The 18769-nt window shown below is 40.8% G+C and overlaps 1 protein-coding gene across 1 annotated transcript in view; it reads right to left on the bottom strand.

Moving 5' to 3' along the window:
* The window catches only part of LOC100746267, a 166089-nt gene that overhangs the window by 79722 nt on the left and 67598 nt on the right, over positions 1 to 18769 (bottom strand). The window contains exon 3 of the mRNA XM_012388085.3: positions 17708 to 17783. Within this exon, the coding sequence (XP_012243508.1) occupies positions 17708 to 17783 (76 nt within the window). The remainder of the gene's footprint in view (positions 1 to 17707; positions 17784 to 18769) is intronic.

The following is an 18769-nucleotide window of genomic DNA, read 5'->3' as shown; positions in this document are numbered from 1 at the left end:
GCGAAAAGAAAGGGAACCGGCCGCGATGAGAAGAAAACGGAGACAGAGAGGCGGAGTGGAGAGCGAGGGAGGTCGGTAACATCGCCGTGGAAAATGGAAATATGAGAAGGGAAAAGAGTTTCGAGAGTCGTCATAGTCTGAAACAGGCCGTTTCGAGAGAGTTGACATGGAAGAAAGGGAAGAAGTGTGACGAAAGGGTGGGCCAGAAGAGGGCGAATCGTAAACTTTATCCTGGACAATACGGACTGTTCCCGTGTGCTATTCTATTATTTTCGCTCGCTCGGTGAGGCTGTCAGGCTTGAAGCTTGCTTGTAGCCACGGGCGACCCTCGCCTAGCTGCGACACGGCAGACGCTTTTAATTTCGTTATTCCCTTGCCGAGGCCTTCGTCTTTTTGTCGGGGCCGCAATTTGTTCGTTTTGCGGCTCGACGCCGGCTGTCCCGACACGTCTCGAAGGCAATCGCGATCGACAAATCAGTTTAATCGATTCGACAAATTACGCGCCGCCTTCTTGGTGTACGCGTCAAGGCCCGGATGGAATCTCCTTCCTTGCAAGGGATTTCTTTGTCGTTGGAATTGGGAATTCGTGATTTTTTAGGAATCTTCAAAGGCAAAGAAGAAAAAGATTGAAGTAAGATGATTAAAAATCGTTTCGTTTTATTCGAGGTTTAATCGATAATGTTAAAAGTAATCTTACGCAAAGTCTACGTTAATACAACGCCACGGATACGATCAGCCAATATGTGGATAGATTCCTGGAGATCTGTTATCGGAATTGCCTTGAGTACGCTCGCCAGGCCTGCTTGTACGATTGCAATCTCTCCATAGCAAGCGATTCCCTTTCACTGGAATTTTGAATCTTAGAAATGAGAAGTAATTAGCGAGCGAAATTAGGTGGTTGGGCTGGCACCGATACTTGTTTTTTCACCAAAATTCAGTTGATATATTGTCACGTGTGAAAAAAGCGTAATAGATGAAGTGAAAAGAATCGAAAGTGTCCCTTCTGACGGATATTTTTAGGACCGAAGTGTGTGTCTTATATGTAGCACACTTTTGTTTAACCTCGTGTTAAGTCAAAGGGCCTTTATGAGAAGAAAGGAGGGGGAGAGGAGTAGATGTGCTCGAGTAAAAAGAGCGAGAGCAAACATTTTGCGAAAGATCGGTCGAGAGCTGACCGTAGGGGCAGAAACTTGTTCTAGGCGTTTAAAGAATCCTAAAATATTCCAAGATGCTAACTGCTGCCCGGAGATTGCGAAAGTTGACTTGCCATTATAAATACGCTTCACGAACTTCGCGTTATTTTTGTAACCTGATTAGTAAATTGGAGGCGTCAAGTTCGTTAAACCTAATGCATTTTAAAGAATAATCGGAAAAACGTATAGAAAGCACGAGGAGAATATTCTGGAGTCTGTGAATTAGTCAGGAAATATCACGAGGACGTTGAAAAATACCCGGTGGAACTCGAACGTCTTCAATTTGCTCGGATTCGACTTTGCTGCTGCAAATTCATCGGCTCGCATAATCGTGTCTGCGAAGGGAAGCAGCCCGTGAAGCTGACTGCCATTGAAAGTCGCTTTAAATTCACTAAGAGGACGAAGAATCAAAATCGTTTTCCCGTCAAATTCCCTCGCGATATTCGACGTTAAACCACTCGATTCCTCCGGCGAGCGTTTCTTAATCGCTCAAGGGTCTGCGTGGCAGTGGAATAAAAACAGGGATAAAAAGAAAAAAAAGATCGACGCGTCTAGAACCAACGGGAAAATCGAAAGAGAAACGGCTAAGATCTCGAAATCGCCAGGCATAATATTTAAGGATTATTCCGTCTCGAATAATTCTCGAGGAACGAGCTGGTATTGTTCCGTTCCATTAATATCATTCGACCAGCAAATTGGATTATAGGAGATCCCTTTAAAGGGACGTCGCACCACCCTCTGTCGCGATATTTTTCATGCTTTCGATGGACACCCACGGAATACTAAGGAATTCTCATGATAAACGATCGTTGAGAGAATATTCATTATTCGATATTATTGGTTGAACGTTTACAATACGATAATTGTAATCTTCTCGATTTTTTGCATCAAAGTCTTATGATTTACCGATACAAATATTTCCGAGATTTTAATTTCGTGCCCTGGCACTTTGTCAAAAGGGTAAATTACGATGAAAGTTGACGAGGAAGGGACACGGAAGGATACGCGTCTGACAGGTTAATAACTTCTTTGTGAAAAGACACGGTTCATGATACTAGCAGTGACTCAAAGAAGACTTTAATACTCAATCTTGTAAAGAGTGAAGTAATACTCGAACAAAGGGAGGGAAAGGTGGAAGAAATGTTAAATAACGGGAGTACGTTTTAATTATTATTTTTCATGGGATAATTAATCGAAGGATAATTTTCATCCAGTGGAGATTGCATTTCTTTGAAACCTATGAAACACCGATGAATGTTTACACGAAAATATAATTGCAGCCTGCTAAGCGACCCTCAAGCGCAACGTTCAATTTACTTAACATCATTTAGCCAGTACGTGACAAAGGGCATCACGGCGACAGAACAGACTTAATAAGAGAGACACGGGTGACGAGAGGAGAACGACAATTACTCGAGTTAAACAAATTTTCATGTCATTGAATGAACAAAGGACCGGAGATACCTTCCGTCGCTTTATCATAATGCAGTCGAGCACTCGAGGCCTCTACCCCTCCGCTCACAGAAAAACAACGTAAAGCGTTGCTAAAAAGAACCGACGCGTTTAATAAATATGCGGGTAGAAGAAATTGTTGCTCGCGATGAATGAACAAAGGATCTTGTCGCAAGTTTCCGTGTCGTTCGAGCGAGCCATTGTCGCGGGGCGGCTTGTTTCCTTCGTGTTTCTGATAAATCGGAATAATAAAAATGAGAGTACTATTGCGCCGCGTTGAAGCCACGCTCGGTTTAATTTCAAGACATAAAAGGAGACTGTAGCGTTCGTCGATTGTTATTCGATCACATGGTAAGCTATGTATTTTCATGTACATGATAATATGGTGGAAGTGCGGCATAATGACGGAAAGAATGAAACGAGAAACCAGTTTAATTGCTTCCGTTATTCGCCAGCGAGCGCTTAAATGAATAACTAATTAACATCTAATTGCGCGTCACACCTTTTTCTCGGTCAAGATGTAGAAAAAGTTTCAAGGGAAAGAGCAGTGAAATACCTGAATCCTGTAATTAAATGTTAATTTGCCGGGCGTTCGTTGCTCCTTCGTTCAATTAAACGTACCCGGTATCCTCAATGTATCAATTAACAGGAACCGGGGGCCCGGCGACGTACTGCAAATAGACGCAAACGAAATCGATCTACATTGACAGAGGCTGCGCAAATGAAAATAGCATTTCTTTCTTCTTGCCTCTGCAATCCGAATAGGGAAGCAACGTGGTGCTCGTTTAACGATCCAGTTCACAAAGGAAGCAATTTCAAAGTGAAACTTAAAATTGTTCCAATAATTAACCATCTATTGCCAGGAAAAAGGAGCACGAAATCTGACGGATTTTTTATCGGCAAGGGCCAGCATCTTTGAAAAAAATTTTTAATTAAAAGCTGTCGATATCCAGAAGCCTCGAGATACAATTAAATCGCATGTAATTTCGTACGCAACTCATAGATAATTTTAATCGATAATTTTAATTAACTGGTGCAATTTGATCTCGAGAGGAAATCGAGAACATCCCCGGTCATTCTTCGTGACAATGGAACACCGCCGCGCCGCACCAGTAAGAAATAATACACCCACGGCTAAAATAGCTCTTTATATCGAGAGAGAACTGTCAAACGGGATGAAAAGGTGGAAGTCCTTTCTTCGGTGACCGTGGATGAAACCCTGATATCATACGAATCTCTCTCCTATCCCAGCGATGAAAAAGGCTACTTCGAAGTGTTCACCAACCGAAAATAATTGAATCTTCGCTACTTATTGGTTACTTGGAAACCTTTTGTGGGGACGTGCTTCCGTCTCTCCATTTCTACCGCCGTGTATTCGATTCCGTCAGACAGCGGACAAACACTCGAACGAGTAGAACGGATAAGCGTTGAGTATTGCCGCATGAAAGCGACAGAAAGGGAATCTTCACTGTTAAACGAACCAAAATTATTCTTTTACCGAACACCAGTCGTTCAATAAGCCGGGTTATTCGTTGAAAGAACTAAGTTTACAGCGAATTCGATTCGTAATATATTTACCCCGGGTTATTGGTAGAAAGAAAAAAGAAAAAAGGAAACGATAAAAATAAAAGCTTTCACACGCATTAGGTTTTAGAACGAAGCTGTTGAAAACGGAAAGTACGATTGGGGTTGAGTGAAAAAAAAAAAGAAAGAAAAATGGGAGGGAAAAAAGGGATAATGGAAGAAGGTACTAAACATTTTCCTCACCTACATGACCGAAAAGGTGGAATTATTCAGGCTCTTTAACTCTCTTCAGAACCGTGCATAATAGAATCTATAATGGCGCATCTCGGCATCCCTTTGGACGTTTTTGAATCTTTTAAAGCGACTGATTGCTTTTACATTTCACCCTCGTACGTTCGCCCTACCATTCGGATAAATACTTCGTCGAAAGCGGTAGCTGACACTTCCCTTTCTCTCTCTTTTTTTTCTCGTAGAGGGCGGGGAGATGTCATGAGGAAATCGAAGAAAATTCAGACCTTCGACGGGATTCGGAAAAGGATAAAAGTGTTTTTAGGAAATCCTTCGCTCACTGTCGAGATTTTGCCAGCTTTCCGATATTTTATGCTCTTTATTCCGTCTTAAGAAAAAAGGAAATCACTAGTATACGATAAATATAAGAAATAAAAAATCCAAACGAACCAGCTTCAAGTTCTCACTTTCTTCTTGCTTGAAGAATATTTTGCCAAAAATTTTGAATAGCGAATCCTTCTGCAAACTACTAATATCACTAATGAATATCAGATATTTAAATGATTTTATCAAGTTCATAATTTTTTAATTCCTAATTGAACCACTATTCCTTTTACTTTAGACGCGCTGCTCTCTTGTTTCTGTTCACCATCCCGCAGTTTCTACAAGCCTTGGGCAAATACTTCTACAGGGACAATAGTCGATATCTCATTCTCTTCTGGGATGTAAAGTGACACGAGAAGGCAGTTCGTTACCAGAAGAAAATCGCTCCTAATTATATTTACTCTATCTAGCCATTTCCTCGGGTGCGGCGAGTAAACGTGCCAGATGAAAGGAAAACGGCATTAATTCATTCGCTCAGTTTTGGAATAAAATAAAATCAAATAAGACGATTAGATGCGTTAAATGTAGTAACAATGGGCATTGGGTTTATTATGTATCTTAAAATGCCAATTTTAAAAGGAGATATAGTAACAGACTCTGTTCTAGTCGTTTTGATTATGCTGCATCTTTCAATAGAAAGAAATGTAATAATAATTAGTTTCTTTTGAGTTAGGTAAATTTAATAATAATAAGTATTGCGTAACGTGAGTAATTACACGCCCTCACACGTAATGTTTATTTAATAGATCTTTTTCAAGCTAACTGTAATGCATCGTATTTATGATGACTTTGAATAACAGAATGCAAGTGTAACGATCTTTTCATTTCCTTGAAGGAAATAATGCAACAGGTTGACGCTTTGTTTCTTGCGTTCTGTATCTTGCAACGATAATTTTTGCCGTCTTTATTTTTCTTACCACGTTATCGCCAATTAGCACCCAATTTAATAACTTGTTTGAAATTTCTTTGGTTAAATATACATGATAAGAAGATAGATCGGGAGATAGTAAATTTATTCATACAAACGTACACTTCGCTTTTCCTACGCCATGAAAAATATAATTCAACTTTATGAAACACTGTTTGATTTAAGTCTACGCTGCGCTTCGTTGAAGAATTTTGCTTCTTAGGAGCTCTAATTAAAATCCGATCGAATAATCTTCCTTCGAGCCTTAAGGAGTTCTTAATGTGAATTGCAAACAAGAACGATGAGGAGAGAGTTCAAATATTCTTTTAATTTATCATCTTACGGTAATTTTCTGAACTTTTACCAGGCTACATACCCGTTATTTTTATCTTAAAGTAAAACATCTAAAAATTCCGAATAATCGTCAGGATAACATGCACAGGAACTTTCACCGATCTCTACTTTCCTTGCTCGATTTATCAGTGTTAAATTACTACTTCGGAGGAATGACAAGAAAGGGTATTAACCTATTCACACGAGCAACCATTTAAAAGCCAATTGAGAGTAATAAGATGAGCACAGTTTAGAACGCTTTCAAACTGTTTTGTAAGGTTTCCCTCGTTAAGAATACTTTGCTATTAATTCAATTTTACAAGAAATTTTGTTCAAAGTTGCAACACTAGCTTAGTTTTTACATAGAAAAAAACGATATCCGCTGTATATCAAACCACTTTGAATCTTCGTGAAAGATTATTTTCCGTGACGAAACAAAGTAAAAATTATAGATACATCGTTTTCTTAAGTCGTTAAGTTAGAATTTCTCAAAAATGAATAAACGAAGTCACGAACCTATAATCTACCTCAACATAGAGCAACTACTAGCAGTGAAAGTGACAGAGATTTTGGGGTAAAAAGTTGTACCAATTCCCACTAGAGTTGCCCATTTATCGCCAGGAAGGGTCAATTTCTATAATTGGGGAGTTACGATTGGCAAATGTACCTTTCATGCAACACCATCAAAGAGTCAATGTAGCACAACGGTTTAGGAATCTGCCTCAATTTCAGTTAATCGCGAATACCTTACATATTCGTATCCACATACATCATCCCCATCGCGCATACCGGGTGTACTAATGGAACTATTACGGAAACCGATTCCACGCACGTCCGTACATCGATCACATCCAACTAATCACGATATCTCGGCCTGGTGACGATTCTAATTAACTCCGTGAAAGCTGTAGACTTCTGCAATGTTGTGCTTTATACTAGTTATCGAATATCTTCGATATTTCCAAGATTTTGTTCCATTCGTTTTCTGACAATTCGGAACATTCAGAACTACATTTTATTCCAGCGAAAATGTAGATATGAATGCGGTTTCGCTCAAGTGTACGAAAGTTAGCTAATAGCTTTTAGAAACTCACGTTTCGTCCAGGTTTTCTGGAATAATATTATCTCAAGACATGCGCATTTTAAAAATCAACAGTATTCTAATGGTCAAGTTCTATCAAGCGGTGTTTTCTATGCAAATAACGTATTTGGTAAGCTGATGTACCGACTGACGAAGAAGCACGACGTTAAAGGACAATTTCGAGAATATGCGAATTTTGTAATTTGTTTGAATGAAAATATTCTTCCACAAAGCGTTTCTGCACGGTTTGCGATGTATATAAAATTATCGTTTCGGTTACATAATTATTGAAATATCTTTTCGATAAAGAGTTGTCGAGCTTTTCATATTTCTCGTTACATGTAACTAACATCTTGTAATTCTTTAACATTGTTCTATCGCTTGCAGGAAATTGAACACCGGCTATACACATGTATAAATTGTCCTATTTCAAAGTAATTTCGCTGTGCTATTTTTAAAGCGTCTGTCCCATTTAAGAGAAAAAGAGTAAAACCGAACGATAAAACCATTCCATCAGCAAAACTGGGGCACGTTCGTGGAATAACGTATACTTGTATTTCCACCGATTTCTAGGAAATGAACGCCAGTGAACCGCGAACTATAGAACGTGAAAAGCATTCGAACGTAGATGATGATGACCTCGAACAAGGTATCTCGATAAGTGATTACCAGCGATCATCTTTTCTTCCGACTCATTCTCTCGTTCTGCTCTCGACGAATTTTTTCCACCGATTCTTTTCAATGAAACTCTCGAAAACACTTATCAGACTCGGCGTCTGTGGGATTTCCCTTATTACGCCCTCGTACCGCAGAACAAATGAGATTTATCATAAGCAGCCGACCTCGTGGATAAATCCTAGCCAACCCCCTGTGAAGCGGAAAGGAAGAATAAAGATAGAAGGGGTGGGTATAAAGAAAGTACAAGGTATAACAACGAGGAAGACGGGCGAAAGGGGGAAAAAAGTCGACCAGAGGAAGACAGTTGGATGGGTATGGCAGCCGTAGAATGTAATTTGAAAAGTTTTCTCGTTAAATTGCGCAAAACGCACGCGGTACGCGGCCACGGGACAGCGGGTCGTCCAGGAACAGGGACAAAGTGGACGACCAGCATCGGGGACAATGACGAGCGCGCCAACTGATTTTAATTATGGAATCTGCGTAGGTAAAACGCTCAATTTTCCCATCATTCCGCTGCCTTTGGCCCTCTTTTTCGGTTCCACCTGGTCCTGCAATTTCAATCGAACCCACTCACACCGGCTCGCGTCCCTCTGCCACCCTGCTGCAGTCGCCACCCTCCCTCCTCGTTCTATCTCTGTCTCTTTCACCCTGCGCGATCGATTTCCACTCGACTCCAGGAAAATATCGACGAATGTCGAATTACGATTCGTCCGTGTTCCTCGAATAACAAATAAAACGCCCGTGTACTTTTTCCGATCTTCCGTAACGTAACAGCAGGAGGGTAAAAATGGCCAATGGTTGTCGAGATGTCGGCATGATCGGTATTATGTCTTTCAATATCACCGTTGAAATTACATTATTATTGCATTATACGTGTTTCGACGAGTGAGAAATGCAATTTTCAAGCCGAACGCACTGTCAGCGGAGTTTTTCGATTTTCATTCGTGGCGCGTACAGGAACGAGATTCGAAAATTCACTGAACGATGGATAAAAATCGAAGAAAACAATAAATGTACATTAACACCTGCGAAACTGCATCTTGCCCTTCAAAAGAACTTCCTTGCTGGTGTAGTATATTTTTCTAAAAAAGAACCTACCAAACTCTGTTTCCCTTTGTTCCTGCCTTGTCCACCGTTAATTATCCGTCTAACAATTCCTGGGAGCCTTTCGCTAAAAGGCGAGAGAAAACAGACGGTCGTCCTCCAATTATCAGAAGCACGAGCCGATCTTCTTTCAGTGGGGTGAAAAGAACGAAAGAATACACTTATCGCCGCAATTGGTCTACCAGCGAAAGTGTGAAAGCATTTAGTTTGGCGAATGAATCCAAAGTAACAGCACGGCGGCCGCCATCCCAAATTGCTAGCCTACGTTTTCTCCCTTCCTATGCACGGCGGAGGCCAACGACAAAAAAGCACGTGCAACGCGTAAAACGGCCAGCCGGAAAATCGGAACGCAGGGGAGAAACGGTAGACCGCGCAGAGCAGAGGAAGCGTCCGTGCTGGACAAAGGTGAATGGGCAAAGAAAGAGATCGCGCCTAGGGCAGCAAGAAAGATAGAAAGGTCGGTTTCGCTGTTTTACGGGTCGTAGTAATTACGGTTTCGGTGTTTTCCGGTGTTAACAGTTGTATCTGGCCCTGACATCTACCTGGTCCCTCCATTTTCCACCCTCCTTGCGGCTGGCCTCGCAGCCGACGCAATTTTCCAATTCGGGAATAACGCTCACCAGCCGGGTCCTCCCTGCTTATTGTCTTCGTTTTTCTCTACCCTCGTGTCCGCCAGTTTTTCACCGGATAAATACGTCCCAACCACGAACCTTGCGTTCCAAATTCTAGGGCCGGAATTTCGCTCTCGATGATGCGTACGCGTAATATCTCTAAGTCCATCGGGAACGTTGCTTCGTTCTCACACGTTGGTTACTATTTGCGAGAATACGTAATGTTGAAAGTTGAGTCAGGCAATGAGATAACGATGATAACAACAGATGGGGAGTTCAAATGACTGGAGAAAGTTCGGTTTTGTAAATTTAAAGACGAAGGTCCGAAGGTAGTGCGAAGGTAGTGCGAGTGTAGATTAGAAATTTGAGACTTTCAGGGCCCAGTATCTCGCAGTTTTAAAGAAAATACCCCAATACTTTGCAAGGGTTTTAGCGAGCTTCATCAAGGGTCAAATATCACTCTGATACGTGCTTTTCAAAGTATCCCATCGTTTCGCAGGCATCGCAGCTACCTTCGTCAGGGATCGAATGACACTGCGGTACTCATTGTTACACGTTGTTACACGTTGGTACACATCGCTGATGCTCAGGCCAGTTCCTTTTTTTAAAGGAATATCCAAAGCATCGTACCTAACTTTATCAAAGATTGAACGATGTACTAATACCGAATATCAATGATACTAGTTTCGATTATCAATTTATTATTCTGTACGCGTCACACTTAAATACGCCAAGTATGTAGTGGATGATATCGTTTATATTCGGACAACGTCATAATTGCGATGATATCGTTTTCATGGTGGGTTTTCAATTTTGTGTGGACTACGCGAGAATATCGCGTATCGAACGATGAAATATCTCGACTCAAACATCCACGGCGGAGAGAGCGTTTCACCCTCCGCGAGGAAAGTCTTTCACGCTTTCGATGCAAGAGTGTTAAGGGTCGCACGAGTACATCGTTATAACGTTAATTGCCATTCGGCGTGCACACCGGTATTGTGCGACGGTGTTTCAGACTTTTAACAGCGTTCTTTCTCGTTACGATAATGGCAGTGTAAGTAAGAAGAAGGGTACAGGTTTAGAGTGTTTTTGTGGAAATTCACGGTGCCATTTGCCTTCGCGTAGAAGCCGGAGTTAAAACAGTACGACGCGCTGTAACTTACATTCAACGAAATTCTTTTATCGCCTCGACTAATGAAACATGCCATTCTTTTTATACATTAGCTCAGTAAAAAATTTCATATATATTCAATTTCAACCGGCGCGAAAGCTGCGAGTTCTCATCTCACCTGCAAATTTAAGAATAATAAGGCGAGAAAAATAAAAAAAAAGAAGGAGGATAAAAATATGTAGCGAATTAATTTGTAAATCTGCTTGCAACTAACTAACGACCCTCGTCGTCAACGTGTTCCTCGTAACGTTAAAAAAATTTGTGAAATTTGTCGAGCACGAGACGGATCTTCGAAAAACGTTCCATCCGCAGACAGATCATTCAAAGAATTTAATTACCTCGTTAAACGCATATCATCCACGCGTATACCCATGACCGAATTATAGCGACGTGTAACTGCAGGCGGAAAAAATTTCGCAATAAGTGGCGTCGTTGCGAATAGACTGGCTAGCAGGATCAGAGGATCATCCAAGTTAGGTGAGTGGATTCGAGGGCCAATAGCAGGAGGGCCCTCAAAGTAGCTCAACGACTCGTTATAAATTGTCGTCGATTGCTCCACCTTGAATTCTACAGAAACGACGACGTAATGGCGTGGAGGAGAAGATCGTCGGGAGGATGGGGATGCCTCTATCGGGAAGTTCCTTCCGACTGGTAAAGGAAGGAACGGAACGAATTAATTCCGTAAGGACGAAAACTCGAGAACAAAGACGAGATGCAGGATTCAAAGGACGCAATTGGATTCGAAAGCCCGATTCGAGCAAGGGACGCGCTTACACAGGGCTATCTCTTTACTACACTGCTGATACAGTGGCCAACTTGTCCTACCCTGCGTCTCCATCCTTTTTTTTTGTTACTTGCTTCTGTCCGGGACAGACGCGAGAGTGTGCGAAAATTGCAGCGAAAGCTGGCGAAATCGATAAGCTTTTTCTGCACGTGCAAGTGATTTTCTTGCGTAGCAAATTTGTCTGTGAATTCACGCATTTTAGGAATTTATTGAACCGAGTGAAAAAACTTTAACTGCTACGTTATACACGGTGCGTCTGTATAACATGTACAAACGGACACGAGCTAATTCCTTGTGAAAAAAACAAGAACGAGACGTGGAATAAAATTTGTTCATTTAAGATTTAATTTTCGAGAAAATCGAATTTGAGAATTTATCCAACATACTTGAACATGGTTAAAAGTACGGACTAGACAGGACTAAATAATCGACAGGAGGTTATTTTTTTTTCTAATTATTATATATTATTCCATATTCCATAATTATTCCATATTCCATATTATTCCATAATTTTATTCCATATTCTACTTTTATTTTTCATACAGAATCACCTCATGCCCACTTGTACGCATTACTCTGCCGCACCCTGTATATTTATAAAATCGATATAATAGGTTTTCGCTCTTTTCTTTAAAGGAACTGGCTTATTTTAACGCGATAGATTTCGATCAAGAACAGCGTCATTGACTTTTTATAGCCTTTCGATTCTTCATTATTCGTACGATTAGAACGATCTACGTCAAGCGAGTAAAAGAAACCCTTCGTGTTAATCAACTGACTTTCCGAACAATTACTATCGAATTAATGTAACAGCACTTTGTAGCGACATCCCATTGAGAATACACAACTTTTCCATCCAATCCAATATAAACTTGCAAATTCCTGAATCATTATTATACAATGTTTCCGGTGCATCGTAGAATACGATGATTCACGGCGAACTGTTTAAAATTTATCGAAAGGCTTTTCTTGCGCTGTTTAAATAGCAGGAAGGCAAACAATTTGTCAATCGTTTCTTGTGAGTCTGCGAGGAACGAGGCCTGCGTAGACCGCTTTCGACAAAGTGCTCTCTAATTACTGTTCTCCGCTGAAATATCACCGATCGCAAGAAGTACCTAATGATTTCCACGACTGCAAGGCCACAGGAAAGAAGGGCAGATCGAATTCACTGCGAGGGAACAAAAAGAAAAAAAAAGAAAATCACCACGAATCAAAGAACTTAATTGGATTTGCGAGGAATCGACTGTGTTTGAACGAACGAAACGAATCCCGCTTCTCAAAGCGTTCGCTCGCGATGAGCGTACGTCCGCGCGGTATTTCGCCCGTCTGAAGAATTTCGGGAATCGCGATTAAGAATTTGCGAAACGAGGTTGGAAACTGCGAAGCGGTTGCTCCATATTTTGCATAATTTGTCGCAATCTCGCGTAGTGCGTTTCAAATAAGAAACCGAGTTAGGAAACTGTGAAAGGGAGACGCGACGAAAATTCTTCTAGCGAGTTGCAACAAACTCTTCCTGCATCAATGATGTATACTTACGCACCTGATTATTTTTGTAATATATTTACACTCGCCCGCGAAAATATTTGAATGTTCATATACACATTTTATGAATATGTCATGTATATGAGACTTCCACATCTTTGAACTGCATTAGCACTGTTATGTACATGAGCGACACGATTAAGAAAACTATCTTTTTAAGTTTAAGATAGAAAATTCTTAATATTTCTGCCACTTATCGACGACAAAATTTTTCCCGTTTACAACTTACGTAATAATAAATTTCGGAGCTCTTTCGAATTTCTGATAAAAATTTTATTGAAACGAAGGAAAGGATTTGATTTTTTTTCTAATCCGACTGGTTTTCTAATTTGTCTGGTTGAAATGTCAAATTGCTTTTTACAAAAAGTTTCGAAAATGTCAACTGAAAGTCGCCTGGGTTTTCTTATTCCCCACGAATTACGCGGTTCCAGAGAATTTCGTGAATTGCGATTAATAGTTTGCGAAACAAGGTTACGAGCTGCCAACTACCTAACGTACGCTTTGCATAATTCATTGCGTTTTCGCAATGTCGTGTTCACGAGGCCGATTAACCGGAGACGTAATTTATGTCAGAATCGCCTTTTCATTCGCTTCTACATTCTTAACAGTCGTTTGTATTCTGGAGTTTCCGTGAATTAAACTTCACTCGCTAAATTCCTGAATTTTATCGTGGGATAATCTTGACAAAACTCAATTTTTCTTTCTTATTTTTATTTTGGTATCCCAGACAATAGAAAAATTATAGACGAAAATTTGACTTATCTCTTTTCCATTGGTAGAATATTATACATATATCCTAGATGTAGGTGGCATAAATTTTAGAAAAAGAGAAATTCCACGGTAGAATGTGTATTTGCAGAGGCATGACGACTGCAACGAGAATTTATTAGGTATGTTTACAGAGCAAATACGCGAGGAAAGGAAGCATTTGAGGAAGATATTTACGAGCGTACTAAGAAAGATAGAAGGTGTCGCGGATTAGTTCTAGAACCCAGAAATACGGGAGTCTGCACTTTATTGTTATGAATATACATTTGCGAATTAAAATGTAGGCTTTAGAAAACCTTTTCAAAACGTGTGTGTCTCGTCTATCAAAAACCTTGCTTTCGAGCCACACAACTTTTTAAAATTCTCAGCTCCCTAAAAAAATTTAATTCGTCAAAATGATGACGCAACCTTGCAGTTCATGTATTACTATAGCGCGTTAGTATTACGAATCGTAGAAATACACGTATATGTTTTATTCAGATCCACATGCGACCCTCGCTCGACAAAAATTTCACAATCTACCTTTCGATGGTCACCATAAATTTACAGGAATAAATACGCCGATATTTCTAGCTGATGCCAGCTGAATCTTGAATTCCAATCTTTCCTTTCTATCTTTTCTCTCATTGCGCCCTCCTCCCTATTTCTTTTTATTCTTCTTTCGCACACTCTCCACTCTTCCTGTTCCCGTCTAATCCATATTCCGGCATTAGCGTCTCCCCTTTCATTCATTTTCTTTCTTTTGTCTCATCAACACCACGTTTTAAACTCTTTCCCTTTGGTTATTCGTTCGTTTCCCTTTTCCTTCGTATTCCATTCATCGTGTCGTATTTCTCTTTCCTTTAATCTCATAGATCCGGTGGAATTCACTGCGACTATTTTTTCGCCCTTGTTCCCATCTTTTTCTTCCCGGTAGCTTCCATTTTCCTAACTTTCGTGTTTCTCTCGTTCCAACGACGCCCCTTATCCTCCGTTGACATTTTCATAGCGCATATTTCGCATTTTATTCAGCTTCCCGACGATTCTCCAGTTTTTCCTTTGAAAAGCACCCGAGAGCACCATAAACACCACATAAATGTTCCTTTATCGTTTCCTGTTTTCCTCCCATATTATCTCCTTACTTTTAATTTCCTGCCATTATTCAAGCACTTCCTCCACCCACGTTCAGATTTCCCTTTCCCATACCGTCATCGGTTCTAATTTTCTACACCGCTTCCTCGTTTACTCTACCAACGTATTTCTTTTGCCACCGTTCAATAGCGCCGTATATACTCTTCTTCGTTCATTCTTTCAACGCTATTTCCCCCGGACCCCCTTCAATTCCTCTTTGTCTTCCTTTCTCCCCTCATCTAATTGTCTTCGTTTTGACCCTCATTACAGACCATTTTTCTCGCCTCTGGTCGCCTGCCGTTCTCGTACGACAATGACTCACCGCTGTCTTTATTTTTTCCTTACCCACCCTCCATCTATCGTCAATCGACCGTTTTCCACCTATCGTCGATTCCTTCCAGACTCGTATCTCTTCATCCACGTCTCCGCGTTGACCTGCTCCACGCGTCTTGCTCCGACGTTTCTCCAACGTTGCCCCTATCTCTATTCAAATCCATTCCCATCCCATCATTCTCCGCCAATCTTCCTCGCACCCCGTCTGTCTGCGTTTCCCTTTGCTACTTGCATGCCCACACCCTCCTCCTCGTCCCGTCCTTCGTTCAACCTTTCGCTTTCTCCCTCTTTGACCTCCCTCTCCCCGGAGGATCGTCCACCCCTTCACAGGCCAGAGTGCAAGCATCACCTCCGACGGGCGCGTGATTCCACGTGTGCGCTTCCCCGTGACAAAGCCAGATTTAAGCTCCGCTTACGAGTCGGAGCTTTCCAGCTGGCTCGAACCTCGCCGGGTGCTCTCTACTGCTACACGCTGCCGCTGTATAACGATTTTCCTCCTCCTCCTCCTCCTCCTCCTCCCTCCCCCTGACATTTCGTTATCAGCCATAATAGACTGCGTTTCGCGGGAGCAGAGCGAACACGCCGAGATTTAGAGAGACGCTCTCGGGATGTCCCCGCGAACATCGAATGACAAAAAAAAAATGGATAAAAAGAGAGAGAAAAACGAGAAAGGATAGAAACGAGGGAAAAACCACGGGAACACAATGGCCGCCCTTTGTGTCGCGTAATGTGCCCGGGACTGTATCGCCTGCTTGCCAAATATTTCCCTGTTGGATCGCTCGCGTTCGCCCAGCATCCGTCTCCTGTGACTGCGGTCTTTGAAGACATTTTGTCTTCCAATGTAACAGAACTACATTTTTAACAGGTGATGTGTCGCTTTTATGGTTTCGCGTGGAATAGTTCTGTTTGAAAAAAATACAGTTGACCTTCAAATCTGTTCGAAGCGCTTCTTGAACACACTTGAAACCGTTCAGTCTGTTTAAGGAAATCTTGTACGTTCGATTCTTGAATCGAAATAATTCTTAAAAATCTACCGCAATTCTTGTTAACAGTTTTAGGGACTATGAAAATTTATTCGTTGAAAAGATTAATGTCGGCTTGAATAACGCACTCGTGCATCAAGAAATGTCGAATAAAATTCGCCATGATTAAAATATTTTTTCTCCCATAAAAATCGACCATTATATTACAACACGAAATTTGTTAATAGTAAGCATTTTATACAATCCCAGAGATACAACTATGTTTGTTCCTTGATAACAGAAATAAAGTACGAGTACTTTGTACAAAGGCTTTGACGATTAAATCGACGAGGCAATGAAAGAGGAGATCGTAGGTTTACGTTGCTGGTAAACGACAGAAATAGAGTGAAAAACGCGGTACTGTTATCAGACTGAATTAACGAGCGAGAGTGAACACTTTGCGCCGTGTGCCGCTTTCAAAAGCCAACAAATCCCGTTATGTTTTCGTGTATATTCCGACTACTTCTACGGCCAGGATCAATCTTATCCGCGATAATGCGAAAATCGAATTTACACGATGGGCGACACACATTTTTCTCCCTCTTTGTCACCTAAAAGGGGGATTTCTTTCAAGGCCAGTGGGTTAACTCCTGAAAACGATCGATCATATCATATAATACACACGATACGATAAAACATACAAAAATAATTTCGTCGTAAGCCACGTTATGGGAGGCAACGTTGATTGCAAACAGCCATTAATCCTTGGGTATAAAGAACGGCAGTTTCTCCTCAGCAATTCGAATAAATAACATGTAAATTCATGCGTTGAAAATCGATTGCGTGTATAATATTACAAGAAGTACTATTCGAGTGATCATTAACGAGTGTTAAGGAATCAAAAACAGATACGAAATAAATGTGCGTTCACGCGTAATAAATCTCATTCCTGATCGAGAGAAGTACTTTCCATGTAATCGATTTTCCTTTGAAACTTATCAAAATCCTTAATTTCTTTAATTTTCAAGTTAACCAATCGCGAGAGGATTTTTGATAAAAATACTTTTCTCTGAAATGGCAAAGACAATTCAAACGGAGCCAGGGTATTAATTGAATGAATTGCCAGGGGAAGGTCCAGATGAACCCTGTTTACACATCCCACGACGAGAGCCAGAGTTTGACAGAGGAGGAAAAAGGATCGATCGATCGCCGATAGAGAAGTCAAAGGGCGGAAAAATAAGGCACATCGAATGACAGAAACACGGGGGACAAGAGAGAAAGAATGAAATAGAAGCTTGACACCCCTCCAGTGTGCAATTCTGACGAGTTGGTGATTCGATCCTGAAACAGGACTCAGGAGACAGCATAAAGCTCGCTCTACGCTCGTTTGTCCTTTCTTTCTTCATTTTAACCTTACCCATCCTCTCTAACCTGGACACTTTACGATCGTCCGTCTGTCACTATTTGTCTCGCGAACTTCTCCGCCTTTTTGTTCCGGCATCCCGATCTCTTCCCCTTAAAGATTCAATTTAATTCACTCACCATGAAGAGCCTTCAAATATGCCTTGCCGGCATTGATCAGCTGCCTCGCCCCCGGGTTGAACTTGTCCAGGATGTTCTACAATCAGAAATGTAAAAGGTGTTTGATAATTTTCAGTTACATTTTAAGTCTCGACGTGGTTAAAAAGAATAATTTATCGAGAACCGAGAGTAAATTGGCAGAGCGGATTGTTTTCGACGTTAAATACATTCGACGCGATCTCTTTAGGGTAATAATTAAAAATGATTATCGCCAACTGGCAGTTATCATGGAAACGTGTTTTAACAATTTTCTGTATGAATGTATTGTATAGATGCGGGTAGAGAAACAAATGAAACAAATGCGAAATGAATTGGTTATTAAAAATTGGTTATGAAAAGATTGGAAGATGTAATTTAGCATAGAAATACAGTCGTTAATTGATTTATTATTCAACGGCGTTACAATGGCTAACAAATTACAGATCAATGGTCACTTTTAATCCGGATTCAATCAATTTATTTTCGCCTGCATTTTGCGTCTGCGTTATCGTCGAAATTCTTAATTGGATAAAATGATAGATCGCGGGATGCAATAAAGAATGCATTCAACAACGTTTGATTTCATTGCGACGGTTTTTCCTAGTATAAATAGATATCTACGCAATGATAACTGCGTTTAAATGCAGAACCATCAGGCACACGTCTTCATCAGACCTTGATCGATAGCTGACCATATTGGGGAGTGTTAACGAGTGTGAGTTAATCGGATTACGTCACTATGACGAATTAGTTTCTCGAGCAAAAGTCACGCTTCAGGGTCTTGGAATGCGGTCTACTTCGCCGTGATTGCACTCCTTAGATGAGGAATTTACATTCTCCGAGGCTACTACTTTTAAATATTCTCAGTGCTCTGTGCCCGACTGTATTTAACGATAATCCGTAGTAAATCGATAATTTTGCGAAGGAGATAATTCTGCTACTATCATCGAAACTACGATTTTTGCTTAAGCTTTAACGAACATATTCTTTGAGAATAACTATATTCCGCGGTTCCTTTCCAAAAAAAAAAAAAAAAAAAAAAAA

Source organism: Bombus impatiens, unplaced genomic scaffold (assembly GCF_000188095.3).
Source record: "Bombus impatiens unplaced genomic scaffold, BIMP_2.2 scf_0517, whole genome shotgun sequence".
Classification (NCBI taxonomy): Eukaryota; Metazoa; Arthropoda; class Insecta; order Hymenoptera; family Apidae; genus Bombus; species Bombus impatiens.
Note: the sequence above shows the minus strand (reverse complement) of the source record. Positions and strands in the feature narration are given on the sequence as shown.